Source organism: Solea senegalensis, unplaced genomic scaffold (assembly GCF_019176455.1).
Source record: "Solea senegalensis isolate Sse05_10M unplaced genomic scaffold, IFAPA_SoseM_1 scf7180000017676, whole genome shotgun sequence".
Lineage (NCBI taxonomy): Eukaryota > Metazoa > Chordata > Actinopteri > Pleuronectiformes > Soleidae > Solea > Solea senegalensis.
The window spans coordinates 7,501-26,082 of NW_025322489.1; the positions used below are offsets into that span (position 1 = coordinate 7,501).

The window sequence follows — 18,582 nt, forward strand, 5'->3', positions numbered from 1 at the left end:
GGACAGAGGACAGGGGACAGAAGACAGAGGACCAACCCGTTATTGACAGACCTTTGATTCACCTTCCACTCAGCGTCAGAACCTGAACTCTGGTTCTGAAGCTGATTTAAAAACTATGCCCACTTTTCATAACATTCACAAAATAAAAGCCTCACTTCCTGTTCGTTCACTCACAAGCTTTACTGTAAGTGACTGGCGTGGAAACCAGACGTAACCATAGCGACAGTGAGTGGCATCAGTGTGGGCGGAGCATCACAGGTGTGTCACGTGTTCACTCACTCAGTCTGTTACAGTTCAACGTCAAACTCTTGAGCTGCAGGAAGTTTCCGATGGAGACAGGAAGGACCTCGATCCGGTTCCCCGACAGGTCCACAGTCCTCAGGTTAGAGGTCAGTCTCTGCAGCTCCTCTGGAACCTGGAGACACAACGTCAACGCATGACGTCACGCAACAGACACGTATGGACAGGTGTGGACAGGTGTGTCTCACCTCCTGCAGACCTTTCCCTGTCAGCTGGAACACTCCGGTCTTCTGCGATGTCTCCAGGTGAGACTTGAGCGCGCTGTTCCCCATGTCCACGCGCAGTCACGCGCAACTCTACCTACCTGTTGGAGCCCACGAGGATGTGAATTTCAACACGAAAACTCTGCCCTTAGTGCCGCTGACGTCACTCTGCGATCGCGTCCAGGTACCGGGATCAGCTGGCGAGCGTTAGCTTCAGCGTTAGCCTGTTAGCTTCTACCAAAACAACAGTAGCAGCAGCAAACGGCCGGACGGTTTTTCCTCACGCAGAGTTAATCCGAGTAAACCCGAGTAAACCCGAGTAAAAACCGAGTAAACCCCGATGACGCAGCGAAGTTTAACAGACTCAGTTGAAGCTAATCCGGTTCAGATGACGTTAATCTGGATTGAGGTGGCGGTTGTAGCTGTTGTTGTTGTTGGAGCAGCAGCGGTGGACACGCCCCGGAAACTCCGACTTCTTCTTCCTCTTCTTAACAAACAGTACACGCGGCGTGTTAGCGCCACCTGCTGGTCCGGAGCGTGGAGCCCATTAATCACAGATAAACGGGTCTCTGTGGTTTGTACCCGTGTGAGCCAGTGACGTCACGCATGCGCACTGACGGTCTCTGCGCTGATCTCTGTGAGAATAAAGGGGGCGAGTTAGGGTTTAAATTGCTGACGTCACCTTTAACCTTATCAACACACGTTTATGAAAATCGAACTTTTCATCCGCCGTTTATTCCGCGGGGTGCAGTTCTCTGTATGTCCTGAGGGGGCGGTACAAAGGCGCGAGGAGCTGCACCAGCAGACGAAGAAGAAAAGCGACCGTCGCGCGCGGTTTCCGGTTCATTTCAACTTCTTTTTATTTGTGTTCGTGAGAAGAAGAAACAAAGATTCGGTTTATATTCGAAGAAACAAACAACGCCGAGGTTCAGGAGCGCGTGACGTCACCGCCCACCGTCAGACTGTGTGTGTGTGTGTGTGTGTGTTACAGTTGAGAGGTGAGAGGACACACAAACGTGTTTTCGTGACTCACTTCGTGTTTGAACAGCGTGTAAACAAACTGTGTCCAGAGAGAAAACACTGAGAGCAACTCGAAATAATCAACAGGAAAACAAAGATGGATTCAAACTGTCCCCCCTGAGATGTAGTCCAGACCTCGGCACTGCCGGAAGCTGCTGGTTACGTCACCCGAGTGTCCTGGAGAAATGACTGCGTGAATTTCTGTTTGCATCATTTTGATGATTGTACAAAAATGTAGATTTTAACTGAAATATTTTCCAGCTCAGCCACAAATGAGTGATTCACTTTGAAAGACCACAGGGGGCGCTGCATCTGCCGCTTCATAAACAACAATAAGTTGTTCTGTTCTGTTCTTATCGTCTCAGATGTCCCCGTTCTTCGTGTCTCCAGCTGCTGTCCTCTTGTCCAGATGCGTCTCCAGAGGCGTGCTGTCTCAGGTGAGGTCATGCGGTCCGAGGTTATGTGATGGGGGTGGGGCTATAGGTGTGTCCCTGACTCTATTTTGTCTCTACCTGTCCTCATCAGGAGCAAATAGACTCTGCCTCCTCCAGGCCAAGCCGCGCCTTCTCCTCTGAGCTGCATGAGGCTGACCAGCGAATCAGAGCCCAGCGACGCCTCAGTGAGGTAGTATGACATCATTAAAGTGTGTGTGTGTGTGTGTATGTGTGTGACATCACATGTGATGTCACACATGTGATGTCACGTTACAGCTGAAGATGGAGCTGGAGCTGCTGCAGGTGGAGAAGGAGAGCGCCGACGTCACACACACACACTCTCTCAGTGAGTGACACACACACACACACACGTGCTGCAGCGTGATGTAGCACTGACTCCGCCCCTTCCTCTCCTCAGGTGGGAGGTTCCAGCAGCTGCAGCAGTTCTGTGATCATGTGCAGCTGCTGCTGAAGGAGCAGAACAGTGTGAGACAGCGACTCATGAAACCACTGGGTCAGACCAACCTGTCTGTCCACGCCCACCTGCACAGGTGAGTGCTGTGAGCGCCCCCTGCTGCTGAACAACCACCTGACACGCACATCAGTTCATAAAATCTGTCAGTTTAAGTCTACGACATCTACGTCACATGATCACCAAGTGTGTAAACCACTCCCTCTCCTGCACCAGAGTCACACACACACACACACACACACGTTACTCACCTGTGTTGTGTTTCAGGTCCGTGGTTCAGGTTCTGGATCTGCTGCTCGTCTTCATTCACACTCTGGAGGAGAAACTGGACTCGGTTCAGAACGGCAGCAGAACCAGAGAACAGCTGAGTCAGCTGGTCAGTCCATATCTTTGTGAGTGAGTAAATGAATGAGTGAGTGAGTGACATTCACTCTCTCTCTCTCTCTCTCTCTCTCTGTGTATCAGAATACCTCGATCGCCCAGCTGCTCGCTCAGGCAGCAGAAGTGCAGAGTTTGTCCAATCAGGTTCTTCAGTGGAAGGAAGGGGGGAGGAGCCTGCCGCACGGCCACTGACTTCACATCTGTTACTTTGTTTAAATTTGTTCTAATAAAGTTTATACTTTGGTCCACACTTCCTGTTTCCTGTTGTTAATAAAAAACCAGGAACTGAAGATGCAGCTGAGCAGCCAGGGACTCGATCATAAACATAAAACTTTATTTAAAATGATTTCGGTGAAAATGACGACAAGATTTTGTCTGAGTTTGAACATATTTAAAAACTTTATTAGAAACAGAGAGCTTCTCACAAACACACACACACACACCTAACATGGCTTCTCCGTTTAGGAGTGTGTGTGTGCGCGCGCGTGTGTGCGTGTGTGTGTCTAACCGCTGCTATCAAAACACCACATAGAAAAAAAACAGTTCATAAACAGTACAAAGTTTTCTCTTAAAAAATATTATAAATCATTCTTTACAGGCGTGAAAAACCTTCGCTTTTATTTACAAGGGACAGACGCGTCCCCGCGGGACAGACGTGTCCCCGAGGGACAGGCGCCATGAGCCGCCACCACAGAGGAAGAAGACGAGGACAGGAGGATGGACAGGAAACCAAAGCAGTGACAAAACTCAATATTTTTAGTAAAGTAAAAAAAAGTGAAATTATTTAAATTTGGAGTCAAAATTTGTCTCTTTTTTTTAAATTTCTGCAGTTAAAACAAATTAAAATCATTGAAATGATTAAAGTTACCTGAGATTGTACGAATAAACTTTAATAAAAGTAACTTTATTAAACTTTAACTCCACAAACAAAGACTTTTTCTCTTTCGCTGCCATTTCCAGGTTTTTACCAAAATAAAAGCTCTGATTACACTCGCAGCAGGACGTTGGATTTTTTTCCAATAAATAAAATTTTTCACTTTTCTTAAAAAAAATAAAAATAAAAATAATAATAATTTGGCTAAGTTTGTTCTGCTGAAGAATCTGCCACGCCCCCTAAAACTGACCAATCACTGAGCAGAGGACGCATGGAAGGAAGGAAGGAAGGAAGGAAGGAGCTCTGTGGCAGCGGCTGATTTTCTGTCATTTGTTTCCTTCAACAGGAAGTCCATAGACGAGGGGGCGGGGCAATGGTCGGGTGGGCGTGTCCCTCAGTGACGTGTTCCCGACAGTCCGACGCTCACCTGGAGGGAGGTGCTTTTACCCATAATGCCCTTAGCTGTGTGAGGATGCTGTGCCTGGGGGGGTGGCCGGTGGGCGTGTCATCACCTGCACTCCACAGCGACGGTGCTCTGAGCGGGCGAGGCCGAGGACGGGCTCATGCCGGTGTCCGAAGAACCCGAGGACGTGGATGCCGTGGTGTTGGACACTGAAGACACAAAGACACACGTGAGTCACCGTCTCACACGCCTTCACCTCCACTTCCCAGCATGCTTTGCTCCAAACCTTCTCTCTCCTTCTTCTTCAGTCTCTTCCTGCGACGGTCGATGGACGCCACCTCAGACTTCAGCGTCATGTAACACGTCCTGATCTCCTGAAGCTTCTCCTGCAGGAGCGAGATCCTCTCTGAGCTCGACATGCTCTCCAACTCATCTGAGGAGCAGCAGGTTATTGATTATACATCACTGATTATAGATCAATGATCAATGATCACTGGTTATTGATCAGTGATCACTGGTTATTGATTATACACAGCACTACTATCATTATACATCACTGATCAATGATCAATGATCACTGGTTATTGATCAGTGATTATAGATCAATGATCACTGGTTATTGATCACTGATTATAGATCAATGATCACTGGTTATTGATCAGTGATTATAGATCAATGATCACTGGTTATTGATCACTGATTATAGATCAATGATCACTGGTTATTGATCAGTGATTATAGATCAATGATCACTGGTTATTGATCACTGATTATAGATCAATGATCAATGATCACTGGTTATTGATCAATGATCACTGGTTATTGATCAATGATCACTGGTTATTGATTATACACAGCACTACTATCAGATCAATGATCACTGGTTATTGATCACTGATTATAGATCAATGATCACTGGTTATTGATCAGTGATTATAGATCAATGATCACTGGTTATTGATCACTGATTATAGATCAATGATCAATGATCACTATTATATATTATTGATCAGTGATTATAGATCAATGATCAATGATCAATGATCACTGATCAATGATCACTGGTTATTGATCAGTGAGTGCAGACAGTTACCGAGCTGAAAGGTCCACTTGTGTGTCCTCTGAGGAGACGCAGGACAGTGTTTGTCTTTACTGTGAGACGACAGCGAGGGACAGACAAGCTTCTGAGACTTTGACACAGATGACGCGCGGGATTGGTCCTCGCTGTCGCTGCTGTGACCTGAGGGGGCGGAGTCACACAAACACAAAGGTCACCTCCGAGTTCAAAGACCAAGCCTGACAGGTCAAAGGTCAGCGGTCAGCTCACCTGCTCCGTTCTTCTCCATCTTCCCCGCAGCGCTGGCTCGTTTCTGGCTGCGTTTGTGTTTTTTGGACGAAGGACTGCAGAGACCGTCCGTCGTCCTCTTCTGACCTGAGGGACAGAGGACACCAGAGTCATCAGACTCCGCCCACCAGCACAGTCACCCAGGACAAACAGGAAGCCCGTAAGCCCGTGAGCCCGTGACGCCGTGGAAACGGGGCCCTCTTACCTCTGTCCTTGTTCTCCTGCAGAGACATCACAGACGCGGAGGACGAGGACGCGCTGCCGTCAAAACCCGGACTGGAGTCGCCCTCTGGCTCCGCCCCTCCCCTTTCCTCCTCCTCAGTGGTGACGGCGCTCCGGATCGGGCGCCTCTCCTCTGTGCAGGGGGCGGGGCTTGGAGTGGCAGATGGCAGGAAGGGGTGGAGCTGAGGCTGGGGTAGGAGCGGAGTGTGAGGAGTGGGGACGGAGACTTGGAGGATGGGCAGTGGGGGTGGAGCTTGCTGCGGCTCTCTCATCATGAGGAGGAGGTGCTCCGCGGAGGGGGCGGGCTTCTCCTTCTCGTCGGGGTCGTCCAGGTCCACCTCGTGGCAGACGAGCGCCTCTGGGCCGATCTGCGGCTCCAGCTCCTCAGAGGGGGAGGAGCCTGGCACTTCGAGAGAGTGGGGAGGTGTCCCAGCATGCACCTCGTGCTCCTTCATGGCTCCGCCTGTCAGTTGCTCTTCTGGCTCCTCCCTCTGAGCGTCGTCTCGAGGACAGAACCATTCAGGCTTCATCGTTGCCTCGCTCCTCCTCTCTGGGAGGTTCTTGGGTACAGGGGTGGGGGCTTTGGGGGAGGCCGCCTCCTCCTGCTTCCTGTCAGGGCGGAGCTTCTTCTCTGCTGCTCGCTGCTCTGCTGCTTTACGTTTGAGCACAGCACTGCTCCTCTCCTCCGGTGGCTCCGCCTCCTCCTCCTCAGAGGCGGAGTCAGTGTCAGAGTCTGTGGGCGGAGGCTCGAGGGGGAGGTGCTCTGTCGGCAGGCAGCAGAGGACCACCATGGGCTCGTCCTGTCTCTTTAAGACACTGCTGCTGTGGGAGGGGCTAGCGCCGGGGGTGGGACTGGCAGTGCAGAGTGGGATTCTGGGCGGAGTCTCTGAGCCCACCTCCCTGAGGTTGACCCTGCGACCTTTGACCCTGGGGGACGACAGAGGCGCGGACTCGTCTTCTATGGAGGGCGGGGGCGAGGACGCGACCACCTTCTCAGGGGGCGGGGACAGCTTCATAACCACTTCCTGTCCAAGAGACGGTCTCGCCTCCTTGTCCACGGGAGTCGGCGCCACCTTCACTTCTGCTGGAGGCTCCTCCCCCTGCTCCACCTCCTTGTCTGATCGGCTCAGCTCTTTGTCGTCTTTATCCTGTTGCATGCTGGGACACACAGGAGCAGGAGGCTGGCCTGGTGTTGCCACGGCAACAGTGTCGTCATGGTCAGCAGGTGCTGTGAGGTCAGTGACCTCACTCGACTCCTCCTCCTCCTTGGCCTTTTCCTCTTCCTCCTCCTCGTCCTCCTGGCAGGGCGGGGCTTCCGTCCTCCCTCGCCATGGCGATGGCTTTTTATCAGACGTGTCCTCTGATTCGCTGTCATCTGAAGAGTTCCCAGAATCCTCTGTGGGACAGAGGGGTGGTTTAGTGATGATGTCATTAAATCAGATGAATAATAAGAGGGCGTGGTTCTCACCAACAGACGCTCGGTCAGAGTCGTACGTCCCCGACGTTCTCCTGCTCCTCCTGCGAGGAGTGTCTGCACACAGGAAGACAACTCTCAATTCCTGTTCGTCCGCTTACAGCTAACAAAATAAAAGTCCTGCTGTCTTACCGTCTCCGTTGGCCATGCCGGACGACGTCTCCGTCCTGCTGCTCTTGCCGTTGGACCGTCCCTCGCTGCTCGGTGTCTTGGAGACACTGCGTCCCGCTGAGCTGGTGGGCGTGGTCCTGATCTGAGGACGACCTCGCTTTGCACCCGGAGGCTTCAGAGGCTTCTCCTCCTCTTTGTCTGTCTCGTCTTTGTTCTGGGGAGGAGACGCAGGGACGTGAGACACAGAGAGACATAGAGACAGATAGAGAGATATAGAGACAAGAGGAAGTGGTGGAGTGGCTCAGTGGTTCAGACCCTGTGTGCAAAGACTTCATGGTCACAAGTTCAACTCCACCCCCGGCAGGTTGTACTCAATTCCCTTGCTAAAAAGAGGAAGTGACATCACAGGACTTTTCACTAACAACAGTTAAAGACAATACGCGGCTCAGTTTAAAGGGGACATATTAGTTAAACTAGTTCCCTGGTGTCCTAATGAACATGTCAGTGACATGCTTTGGTCAAAATACCATAAGCTCAGCTCCTGTTCCCTCCCCTCATTCCTCCCCCCTCCCTCCACTAGTTCTCTGACAATATCAACATGGAAGAGACGTCCTACATAAGGATGGAGCCGAACACTGTCCAACTGTAAATCAGTTACAAACACTTAGGGACAGCACCACTGATCCACCGCTGATCGCTGCTGTATGTGACTGTATCAGACTGAGTGTGTGCTCCGGTCATGGAGGACGTACTGAACACATATGTTTAAGTAGGACGTGTCAGAATGGTCAGTTATGACCTCTGTGTGACCTTTTCTTAACAATGTGTGTGTTTGTACGTCGCTGACTAAATACTGATGTGAAGTGGTGCGAACACACATTAGCTTCATATATAAAATCCTCTGTAAAACACTGTGCTCCACTGTGCAGCCACCAACAGCACACTTGTCCCTCCGCGTTGACATAATAGCGCTCTTCCTCCCTCGCCTGCACTCTCGCAGGGACAAGGTGGAGCTAAGGTGGAGCTCTCCAAGTAAACTTACTGGTGGGGCGGTAACATTCGCTGCCGTCATAAGCGCAGGGAATTCAACATGGAGTGTTTTATGGCCTATACTTACACTAAGGGGGACCATGAAAACATGACTGAGTATTCTTTCTCCACACTTTGGCGACTGGTAGGGCCTCCAGAGTCCAAATATAAGTACTGAAATGGTTAAAAAGTTGATTTTGCATAATATGTCCCCTTTAAACAAATGATTTGATCTTGTGAACATGTCTCAGCTACAGTAAACCCCGGTCACGTGACCAGCTACAGTAATCACATGACCAGCACACCAGTAAGTCACATGACCGCTACAAAATCACATGACCAGCTACAGTAAACGATGTGACCAGCTACAGTAAATCATGGACCAGCACAGCACAGTAATCATGACCAGCTACAGTAAACCCGGTCACGTGACCAGCTACAGTAATCACGTGACCAGCTACAGTAATACAGCCCGTCACGGACCAGCTACAGTAATCACGTGACCAGCTACAGTAATCACATGACCAGCTACAGTACATCACATGACCAGCTACTCACGCTGACCAGCTAGCGCATGACCAGCTACAGTAATCTGACCAGCTACAGTAAACAGCAATCACGTGACCAGCTACAGTAATACAGACTAAACCCCGTCACATGACATAGCTACAGTAATCAAGCATGACCAGCTACAGTAAACCACCGTCATACCAGCTACCAGCTACGCACCCTGACCAGCTACAGTATCCCACACTGACCAGTTAAATCCTTACGCATGACCAGCTACAGTAACCCGGTCCGTGACCAGCTACAGTCGTCCATGACCAGCTACTATCCGTGACCAGCTACAGTAATCACATGACCAGCTACGGTAACCCGATGCACACTAATCACACGACCAGCTACAGTAAACCCGGCCCCATCAGTAAACACCTTGTAATCACGTGATGCGACTAGCTACAGTAAACGCCCTACAACGCGTGACCAGCTACAGTAATCACGCGACCAGCTACAGTAAACCCCGTCACGGATAGCTACAGTCACATGACCTACATGACCAGCTACAGCAAATCACTACGCTACAGTAAACCCGGTCCGCGTGACCGGCATACATGAATCAGTCCGCGACCATGCTGTAATCACATGACCAGCTACAGTAAACACGGTCATGCGACCAGCTACAGTAAACCCCGTCCGCGACCAATACAGCAGACGCGGACAGCTACGTCACGGTCCGCGTCCGTGACCAGCTACAGTAATCCGCGTGACCAGCTACAGTAATCACATGACCAGCTACGGTAAATCGTGACCAGCTACAGTAATCACATTATTATCACATGACCAGCTACAGTAACCCCGTCACGTGACCAGCTATCGCGGACCAGCCACAGTAATGACCAGCTACATGCTACAGTAATCAGCTGCACAGTAAACCGCGACGTCACGCTACCAATAATCCGTGACCAGCTACAGTAATCACATGACCAGCTACAGCGGTAAACCCGGTCACGCGGACGCGTAACCGACCAGCTACAGTAATCCTACCGGTCACGCGGACTAGTTACCATTAATCCGCGTGACCAGCTACAGTAAACCCGCGTGACCATACAATAAGCAGCTACCAGCTACATTCCGTAATGCTAGCTTACGTGACCAGCTACAGTAATCACTGACCAGCTATCAGCTTAGTAACGCGTGACCAGTAATCCTACATGACCAGCTACAGTACAGCTACAGTAATCCGCGTGACCAGCCACAGTACCGTACGACCAGCTGAACGCACCAACATTGACCAGCTACAGTAATCACATGACCAGCTATAGTAAACACCGTCACGCGACCAGCTACAGTAATCACATGACCAGCTACAGTAACACGCATGACCAGCTACAGTAAGCCGGTCGCGCGTGACCCACGTGAGCTTTCGCTGGTAATACAGTAACGACGAGCTACAGTAAACCCGGTCGCTCAGAAGCAGTAATCACATGACCAGCTATAGTAAACCCCGTCACGCGTGACTAGCTACGTCACGCGACCAGCTACAGTAATCACATGACCAGCTATAGAAACTCCCGTCACGCGGACCAGCTACAGTAATCACATGGTCATTAGTAACACCGGCTCACGCATCAGCCATGAAAATCACGCGATCAGCTACAAACCCCAACCAGCTACAGCAATCACGCGACCAGCTACAGCAATCACGCGACCGCAGCAATCACGACCAGTTACAACCTCTCGTCACGACCAGCTACAGTAATCATGACCGCGTGACCAGCTACAATCACAAGGACCATACAGTAAACACCGGCACGCGGATCAGCTACAGTAATCACAGACCAGCTATAAACACCGTCACGCAGACTAGCTACAGTAATCACGCACACTGACCAGCTACAAACCCCGTCACGTGACTAGCTACAGCAATCTTGACCAGCTAAGCAGTAAATCACGCGACTAGTTACAGCAATCACATGACCAGCTACAGTAAAACCCCGGTCATGACCAGTTACAGTAATCACAGACCATACAGTAAACCCCCGTCACGACCAGCTACAGTAATCACATGACCAGCTAAGTAAACACCGTCAATGTGACAGCCAAGCAGTAATCACATGACCAGCTACAGTAAACCCTCGTCAATGCGACCAGCTACAGTAATCACGCGACTAGCGTACAGCAATCACAGTAAACCGGCTGACAGCTACATCATACGACCAGCTACAGTAAACCCGCCCGACCGGCTACAGCAATCACGACCAGCAGTAATACATGCATCAGCTATAAACCCCGGTCACGTGACCAGCTACAGTAATCACATGACCAGCTACAGTAAACACCGGTCACGTGACCAGCTACAGTAATCACGTGACCAGCTACAGTAAACCCCGGTCACGTGACCAGCTACAGTAATCACGTGACCAGCTACAGTAATCACATGACCAGCTACAGTAAACCCCGGTCACGTGACCACACTGAAGCGACAGGAATCTCACCTTCACCTTCTTCCTCTGTCTCTTCTTTGTTCCTTTCTCCACAGGCCAGATGATCCTGTCGGCCTTCACCCATTCATCATACCTGTGGACGGACACGGACACACACACACACACACGTGAGTCACACACACACACACACACGTGAGTCACACACACAGACACGAGTCACAGACAGACAGACAGACAGACAGACAGGTACCTGACGTTCCAGCCGTAGTAATGTACTAAGTAGAACTGTTCTCCGTTGTCGATGTCAGTTTTCTTGATGTGAGCTTCATAGATCTTCTGAGTCTTTCCTCTGCCGTACTTCACCCTGACCTTCGTCCCTGTCACAGAGTCTTCATCCTCGTCATCCTCACTCCTGACACACACACACACACGTTCAGAGACTTGTTGCCATGTCATGAATGTTTATCTTTGAAAAGTGTGATTTGAAGTCTGTCTCACCCATCTCCCCTCCTCCTCCTCCTCTCCTCCTCCTCCTCCTCATCGTCCTCTTCCTCGTCCTCTTCCTCAGAACCTCTTTCAGAGTCGTCCATTCTTCTGTTGCTGCGTCTCCTCACCTCCATCTGCTCCTCGCTGTTCTCTCCTGCTCCTCTCTTCTCTGGTCCGGGGGAAGACTCTGTCTCTGCCTTCACACACCTCCTCCTCCCCTGCAACACACACACACAGAGGGGAGGAGTCAGAAGTGATGAAGAGTTATTGTAGACAGTGTTTAGGTCAATGATGAAATGGTCGTCTCACCCTCGGTGACGACTGTCGCTCCTTCATCTCCTCCTCCTCCTCGTCTTCCTCCTCGCTCTCGCTGTCTGACTCCACCTTCTCCCTCTTTTCATCAACAGGCTCTGCCTTCACCTGTGGTGTGGGGGGGGGCTCTAAGGGCTCCTCCCCTGCCATCTTCTGGTTGGCTGGCATGGTGGGAGGGCGGGGGTTATTGTGATGGATGGTTCTGAAGGTGATGGAGGCGGAGCGACAGTACTCCTCAAACCCGTACAGGTACCTGCAGACGAGAGGAGACCAGGTGAATGAAAGACCCACTGACCCCGCCCCCTCCTCTATGACATCAGCCTCTTCTATGACAACTTACTTCCTGTAAGCCGTCTTCACGTTATAAGACGCAGCAGAGTTCAGGATGGGGATTCCAAGATCCATGTAGACCTGTTTCCACACGGTCCCAGACTCAATCTGAAACACACACACACACACACACACACGGGGGTCAGAGCACTCACTTCCTGTTCCGTTTCTAATCATGTGATTGGACGATGAAGCTGGTCAGACAGCCAAGAGGAAGTGACATCACAGCACTTCAGTCCAGTTAGCGAAACCTTTCTCAGCATCATCATCCTCAGCTGTCTGCAGGTCACATGACCACCACGCTGTGACGAGGGGACAGGAGGACAGGGCAGGAAGACAGAGAGACGAGGGGAAAGGAGGACAGACAGACAGACAAGGAGACAGGACAGGAGCACAGATAGAGAGACAAGGGGAAAGGAGGACAGACAGACAGACAGACAGGGAGACAGGACAGGGAGGACAGATAGAGAGATCGAGGGGACAGGACAGGAGGACAGACAGACGAGGGGACAGGACAGGAGGACAGACAGACAGGGACAGGAAGACAGACAGAGAGACGAGGGGAAAGGAGAACAGACAGAGAGACGAGGAGACAGGACAGGAGGACAGGACAGGAAGACAGACAGAGAGACGAGGGGACAGGAGGACCGACCTTGTGGCAGCCTCCCTGTTGATAGACCAGTCTGAAGAGTTTGAAGAGGTTCAGGTCTTTGTAGCCAAGCACAGGAGGTTTATTGATGGGAGTTCCTGAACCATGAAAAACAACAACAAAGATCATCAAAGAAAACACTGATTGATTATTGATCAGAGAGAATGAGCAGAAGTCTCACTCACCTCTGTCTTCCATGAATTTATAGAGCTGCTGCAGGAAGTTGTCTCGCTCCTCAGGGTCAGACTCCTCCTCCAGCTGCACACACACACACACACACACACACACACACACACACACACACACACAGATTAGAATGTGACCACGCCCGCCTGCCAATCATCATCATCATCATCATCATCATCGTCAGACTCACCTCCTCCTTGATGTGCTTCTTCTTCTTCTTCTTCTCTTCTTCGTCCTCCTCTTCGTCCTCTTCCTCCTCGGTGTCCTTCTCATCATCATCATCATCACTGGATGAAGAGTCCAGGATCTGACTCATGTCCATCTTCCACTCTTCAGGGACGTTGTCCCTGTTCCTGAGGAACAGCTGAGCCATTTCTACAGCTGAACAAGGAGGAAGAGCATGTTAGAAAAAAAGAGTCCGTGCCCTGGTGCACTGTGGGAGTTGTAGTGCCTCACCTCTCCTGTTGGACAACTCAGACTTGGTGAGAGTGAAGGAGTTGACCGGGCGGACGTGTGTCCTTGCCACCGTGTAACTGATGGAGAACCAGACATCCATGAATCAATAACTACATCCATGAATCAATAACTAAATCAATAACCACATCCATGAATCAATAACTACATCCAATAATCAATAACTAAATCAATAACCACATCCATGAATCAATAACTAAATCAATAACTACTCACAACTTGGAGTCAGTGAAGGATCGGAGCAGACACTGATCCTTCTTCACCACCAGCTCATCGTTACAGCTCGGAGACACCACCTGCAAGACAAACACACACACACACACACACACGTGGTCATGTGATGAGCTGGAGGGGTGTGTGGTCATGTGACAGACAGGTGGGGGCGTGTTTACCAGAGCCAAGAAGCAGCTGCTCGGCTCCTCCTCGTTGTCGACGCTGCAGACTTTTCCCAGCAGCTCATCGTTCAGTCTCCTCCTGTCGTCCTCCTCTTCCTCACTGGACGAAGACTCGTTCTCCTCGTCCGCTCTGACCCCACCCACAGAGACCAGACCGTCAATAACTGACCACACAGACGATCGATAACCAATCACACACACACACACAATCAATAACACTCTCTCTCACACACACACACACACACACACTCACACAGCCTGGGAGGAACGACGTCCACGGTTGGATTTCTTGTTGATGACCGGCGTTCCGAAATGTTCCGGGTTTGTCAGCGGAAGCTGGTCCAACGTCTGAGGAGACGAGGAGACAAGGAGACAAGGGGGGAGGAGAGGTGGTAATGAAAGAAAGAGAGGAGAGGAGAGATGGTAGGGAAAGAAAGAGAGGAGGAGAGGTGGTAAGGATTTTTTGGCCTCAGTGAAACAACAGCCTGCCCTAAGCCCCGCCCCTCATCTTCAGTCGTGCTGTCAGCTGTTAGCATTAGCTGCTGTGGACATTGTTGATGTTCAGGTGAAAGGACACAGCTCTGAAGCCCCTCCCCCCTGACTCACCTCACTCTCTGCAAAGTGTCTCTCTCCCTTCAGACACAGGGACGTGCGACGCAGAGTCTTCTCGTCTCCATCGTCAAACACTGGAACGAAGACAAACGGACACACGTCACATGACCACTCACACGGCTCTGAGACAGCCAATCACAGAGCAGACGACTGTCGGTCATTAACACGTTCATCGTGATTCATTCACAGACGACTTTACACATTTATCTCATCACTGCGAGTCACATGGAATGACAGAGGGACAAAGAGACAGATAAAGAGACAGACAGACACAGATAAAGAGACAAAGAGAAAGAGACAAAGAGACAAAGAGACACAGATAAATAGACAAAGAGACAGAGAGACACAGATAAAGAGACAAAGAGAAAGAGACAGAGAGACACAGATAAAGAGACAGACAGACAAAGATAAAGAGACAGACAGACAGAGAGACAGATGTATGAAGTATTGTTGCTGATGTGAGGAGACGTGTGGACAATCAGAGACTCACCCACGGTGTAGAGACTGGCATCTGTCAGTTTAGTGATGACACCTTCACTGGACACGCCCTCATTAGTTTTCACCTCCACCGAGGAGCCCACCTGAGACACACACACACACAGATTAGAACAGGTCATAGGGGGCGCTAGTGGACCACGTAAGGGGACGTGTACGTGGACCGTCATGGTCATCTTACCCTCAGAGGTCCTTTCACCTGATCGTCCTGCACCACCTGAGACGCACTGTCCCCTTTCAGAGTCACCTGAGACAAAGACAGAGAGTCAAAGCCTCGCTCACTGTGATCATCATCAGATTATGTGACTTTATGTAATCTCATTATTCTAGTGGACACGTTATTATACATGTCATGGACACTCTTCAGTGACGACACTCTCTGACCAATCAGAAGCTCAGTGACGGATCAACACTGGACATAACAGGTTGTCTGAGGCTGTGATGTCACTTCCTGTTGTCTCACCTTCACCTTCACCAGGCGTTTGACAGTCTTGATCTTGGCCTCACAGAACGCTCCTCTGTACTTGGCACTGACGTCCGTCCCCACGCTCAGATAGGCAGGCTCGTCTGCTGCCTGCAACACACACACACACACACACAGTGACATCAGTACACAATAACACAGTGACATCAGTACACACACACACACACACACACACACACACACACAGTGACATCAGTACACAATAACACATCACACACACACACACATACACACAGTGACATCAGTACACAATAACACAGTGACATCAGTACACACACACACACATCAGTACACAATGACACAGTGACATCACACACAGTGACATCAGTACACACACACACACACACACACACTGACATCAGTACACAATAACACAGTGACACAGTGACATCAGTACACACACAACATCACACACACAGTACACACACACAGTGACATCAGTACATAACAACACACACAGTGACATCAGTACACACACACACACAGCGACATCGGTACACATAACACAGTGACATCAGTATACACACACACACAGTGACATCACACACACACACACACATCACACACACACAGTGACATCAGTACACACACACAGTGACATCAGTACACACACACAGTGACATCAGTACACACACACAGTGACATCAGTACACACACACACAGTGACATCAGTACACACACACACACAGACATCAGTACACACACACACAGTGACATCAGTACACACACACACAGTGACATCAGTACACACACACACACAGTGACATCAGTACACACACACACAGTGACATCAGTACACAACAACACACACACAGACATCACACACACAGTGACATCAGTACACACACACACAGTGACATCAGTACACACACATCAAACAGTGACACACACAGTGACATCAGTACACACACACAGTGACATCAGTACACACACACACAGTGACATCGACACACACACACACACACACACAGTGACATTACACACACACACAGTGACATCAGTACACACATAACACAGTGACATCAAACACAGTACACACAAAGTGACAAAAGTACAATTCTTAATGTGATTCAGATCATGATAAACACTGATGTCGTATGATTTAAAATCAGTATATTTCCATATGATACAGCCCTAATTCCTAATCCCTGCAACACCAAGATTAAACACCAAGTGTGTGTGTGTGTGTCCTGTGTCTCGGCTGGATGGTCTCATCTGTGTTTTCCCTGGATTAAAAACAACCGTCTTTAACCGCTTCATCCTCCACCAGAGGGTCGCGGGGGGTGTTGTGCCAATCTCAGCTCCATCGGGCGATAGGCGGGGTACACCCTGGACCATCCTGGACCACCCTGGACAGTACCAGTCCATCCAGGGCCACACACACACACACACACACACAGAGACAAACAACCATTCACTCTCACACTCACTCCAATTTAGAGTGAATTTAGAGTGTCCAATTCACCTAATCCCCACATTGCATGTTTTTTGGACTGTGGGAGAAGCCGGAGAACCCGGAGAGAACCCACGCACACACGGAGAGAACATGCAAACTCCATGCAGAGAGGCCTTTGTTCCAACCGGGGCTCGAACCCGGGTCTTCTCGCTGCAAGGCGAGAGTGCTAACCACTACACCACCGAGTGGGCCTGTCACAACCTTTGTTTTTTTTTTTAATCAACTCAGATTGATAAAATCCTCTGTGACCGCCGGGTTAACGGGATTATTTCACCTGGAGATTCAACACACATCACATGACCAACACCTGTGTGTGTGTGTGTGTGATGAAGTGATGAAGAGGAGCAGCTGGTCAAACACTCACCTTCATCTTCACTTGTGTGTGATGGAGTCCAGCTCGAGACACTGAGGGTCACTGAAAGACATGTGGACAATAAAAGGACACACTGTCAAACTGTCCTCGTGCCAAGCTAAAACACATAGCCTCTCAGGAGTGTTCACCCCATCTCTAATAACATATGTGGCAGCAGTAGCTTTCTTTAGCATTAGCATTAGCAGCTCCTCACTAGTAAACAACACACTGACCATGGACACTCGTGTCCCCGCGGCTGGAGTGGAGCTGTGGGCGGCAGAAGGTGAAGGGATCACGGCGATCTCCTTCTTCCCGCTCCGCTCTCAGCTCCTCTGAGTCACGTCGCCATGTCAGCTCTGCTAGCTCTGCTAACTTCACCTCCCCCCCCCTCCGAAACCGCCTGCTAACAGCGGGGTGAGGAGGGGGAGACACGGTCACTGCTCCATTAACGAACCACGAGCAAAGGCCGAGCAGCGGCTATTTGTCCCAGCGGGGACAGAGACAGAGACAAACCTCCACTCTGAGCTCCGCAGCTACGTTTAGCTCGTTGGCTAAGTGGAGACTCAGCTAGCTAGTTTGTGGATCTGAACGGCGATTTAAACCGTGACCTCAGCGAAGAGCGAGCTCCTCCAGCGGCCACACGAGTGCTGCTCTGCCGGTGAACGAACAGAAGCACAACCAGAACCGGTGACAATGACTGGACAAACATTTTGTGGAGGGTTTATTTTGTTCCACAAAGACGCAGGAGCTTCACGTTTGTCCGCCGCAAAAACAAGAAGCAGCGCCGCTGCCGTTCAGCCCGCGGTCCGCTCCGAACACAGGCGGCTCTGCGCGGAGCTGCCGCCGCCTCACGTACTCACGCTGCCCGGGCTACACACCACTTCACCGGCTACAGGTTCTGGTTCGGTTCGTGGAAGGAAAAGAAGGTTTTTTTTTACTCACATTCGCGGCCTCGGCTGCTTCCTCTCTCTCAGACTGCGAAGCGATTCACGAACAACAAGCTGTTGAGCCCGAGCTGTGTTTCCCGACACGCGATTGGCTGCGGTGACAGCGCTGCTTCCAGCCGACACATCTGATTGGTTGAACGATTCCTCGATTCTGATTGGACAGATGTATTACGGCGTCGCCGTTGGTCGAT

General features: G+C 50.5%; 3 protein-coding genes across 4 annotated transcripts in view; 1 reads left to right on the forward strand and 2 right to left on the reverse strand.

The window, feature by feature from the left end:
* lrrc57 (leucine rich repeat containing 57) overlaps window positions 1-978 on the reverse strand; it is a 2,188-nt gene extending 1,210 nt beyond the window's left edge. Inside the window, exons 1-2 of the mRNA XM_044018755.1 lie at window positions 489-978; window positions 280-415 (exon numbers count right to left, since the gene is read on the reverse strand). Coding sequence (XP_043874690.1) covers window positions 280-415; window positions 489-572 — 220 coding nt within the window. The 5' untranslated portion in view covers window positions 573-978. The remainder of the gene's footprint in view (window positions 1-279; window positions 416-488) is intronic.
* On the forward strand, window positions 445-3,060 carry haus2 (HAUS augmin like complex subunit 2). Of its 2 annotated transcripts, XM_044018756.1 has the most exons (7): window positions 445-477; window positions 1,889-1,960; window positions 2,049-2,147; window positions 2,234-2,303; window positions 2,376-2,508; window positions 2,697-2,805; window positions 2,895-3,060. In XM_044018756.1, exons 1-7 carry the CDS (start codon window positions 460-462, stop codon window positions 3,000-3,002), a joined length of 609 nt encoding a protein of 202 aa, XP_043874691.1. In that variant the 5' UTR covers window positions 445-459; the 3' UTR covers window positions 3,003-3,060. The 2 variants fall into 2 exon arrangements, 1 of the variants encoding a protein (XP_043874691.1); XR_006359887.1 differs by lacking the exon at window positions 445-477 and adding an exon at window positions 1,262-1,501 and having other exon boundaries at window positions 2,234-2,508.
* A 1,113-nt stretch (window positions 3,061-4,173) lies between these two features.
* On the reverse strand, window positions 4,174-18,534 carry arid4a (AT rich interactive domain 4A (RBP1-like)). The gene is made up of 25 exons (XM_044018749.1): window positions 18,387-18,534; window positions 17,457-17,507; window positions 15,616-15,726; window positions 15,334-15,399; window positions 15,148-15,238; window positions 14,652-14,731; window positions 14,299-14,393; window positions 14,043-14,175; window positions 13,867-13,946; window positions 13,633-13,709; window positions 13,367-13,557; window positions 13,176-13,248; window positions 12,994-13,088; window positions 12,352-12,449; window positions 12,009-12,264; window positions 11,712-11,917; window positions 11,464-11,625; window positions 11,265-11,346; window positions 7,261-7,453; window positions 7,123-7,185; window positions 5,638-7,050; window positions 5,415-5,519; window positions 5,181-5,327; window positions 4,374-4,520; window positions 4,174-4,296 (listed from the first exon to the last, which is right to left on the reverse strand). Exons 2-25 carry the CDS (start codon window positions 17,460-17,462, stop codon window positions 4,193-4,195), a joined length of 4,074 nt encoding a protein of 1,357 aa, XP_043874684.1. The 5' UTR covers window positions 17,463-17,507; window positions 18,387-18,534; the 3' UTR covers window positions 4,174-4,192.
* Window positions 18,535-18,582: the final 48 nt, after the last annotated feature.

Coding starts and splice junctions, on each gene's coding strand:
- haus2 (XM_044018756.1), top strand. Junction 2,304..2,375: donor CACACACACACACTCTCTCA/GTGAGTGACACA, acceptor TCCTCTCCTCAG/GTGGGAGGTTCCAGCAGCTG. Junction 2,509..2,696: donor GTCCACGCCCACCTGCACAG/GTGAGTGCTGTG, acceptor GTTGTGTTTCAG/GTCCGTGGTTCAGGTTCTGG.
- arid4a (XM_044018749.1), bottom strand. Junction 13,089..13,175: donor TAAATTCATGGAAGACAGAG/GTGAGTGAGACT, acceptor TTCATGGTTCAG/GAACTCCCATCAATAAACCT. Junction 12,450..12,993: donor AACAGGGAGGCTGCCACAAG/GTCGGTCCTCCT, acceptor TGTGTGTTTCAG/ATTGAGTCTGGGACCGTGTG.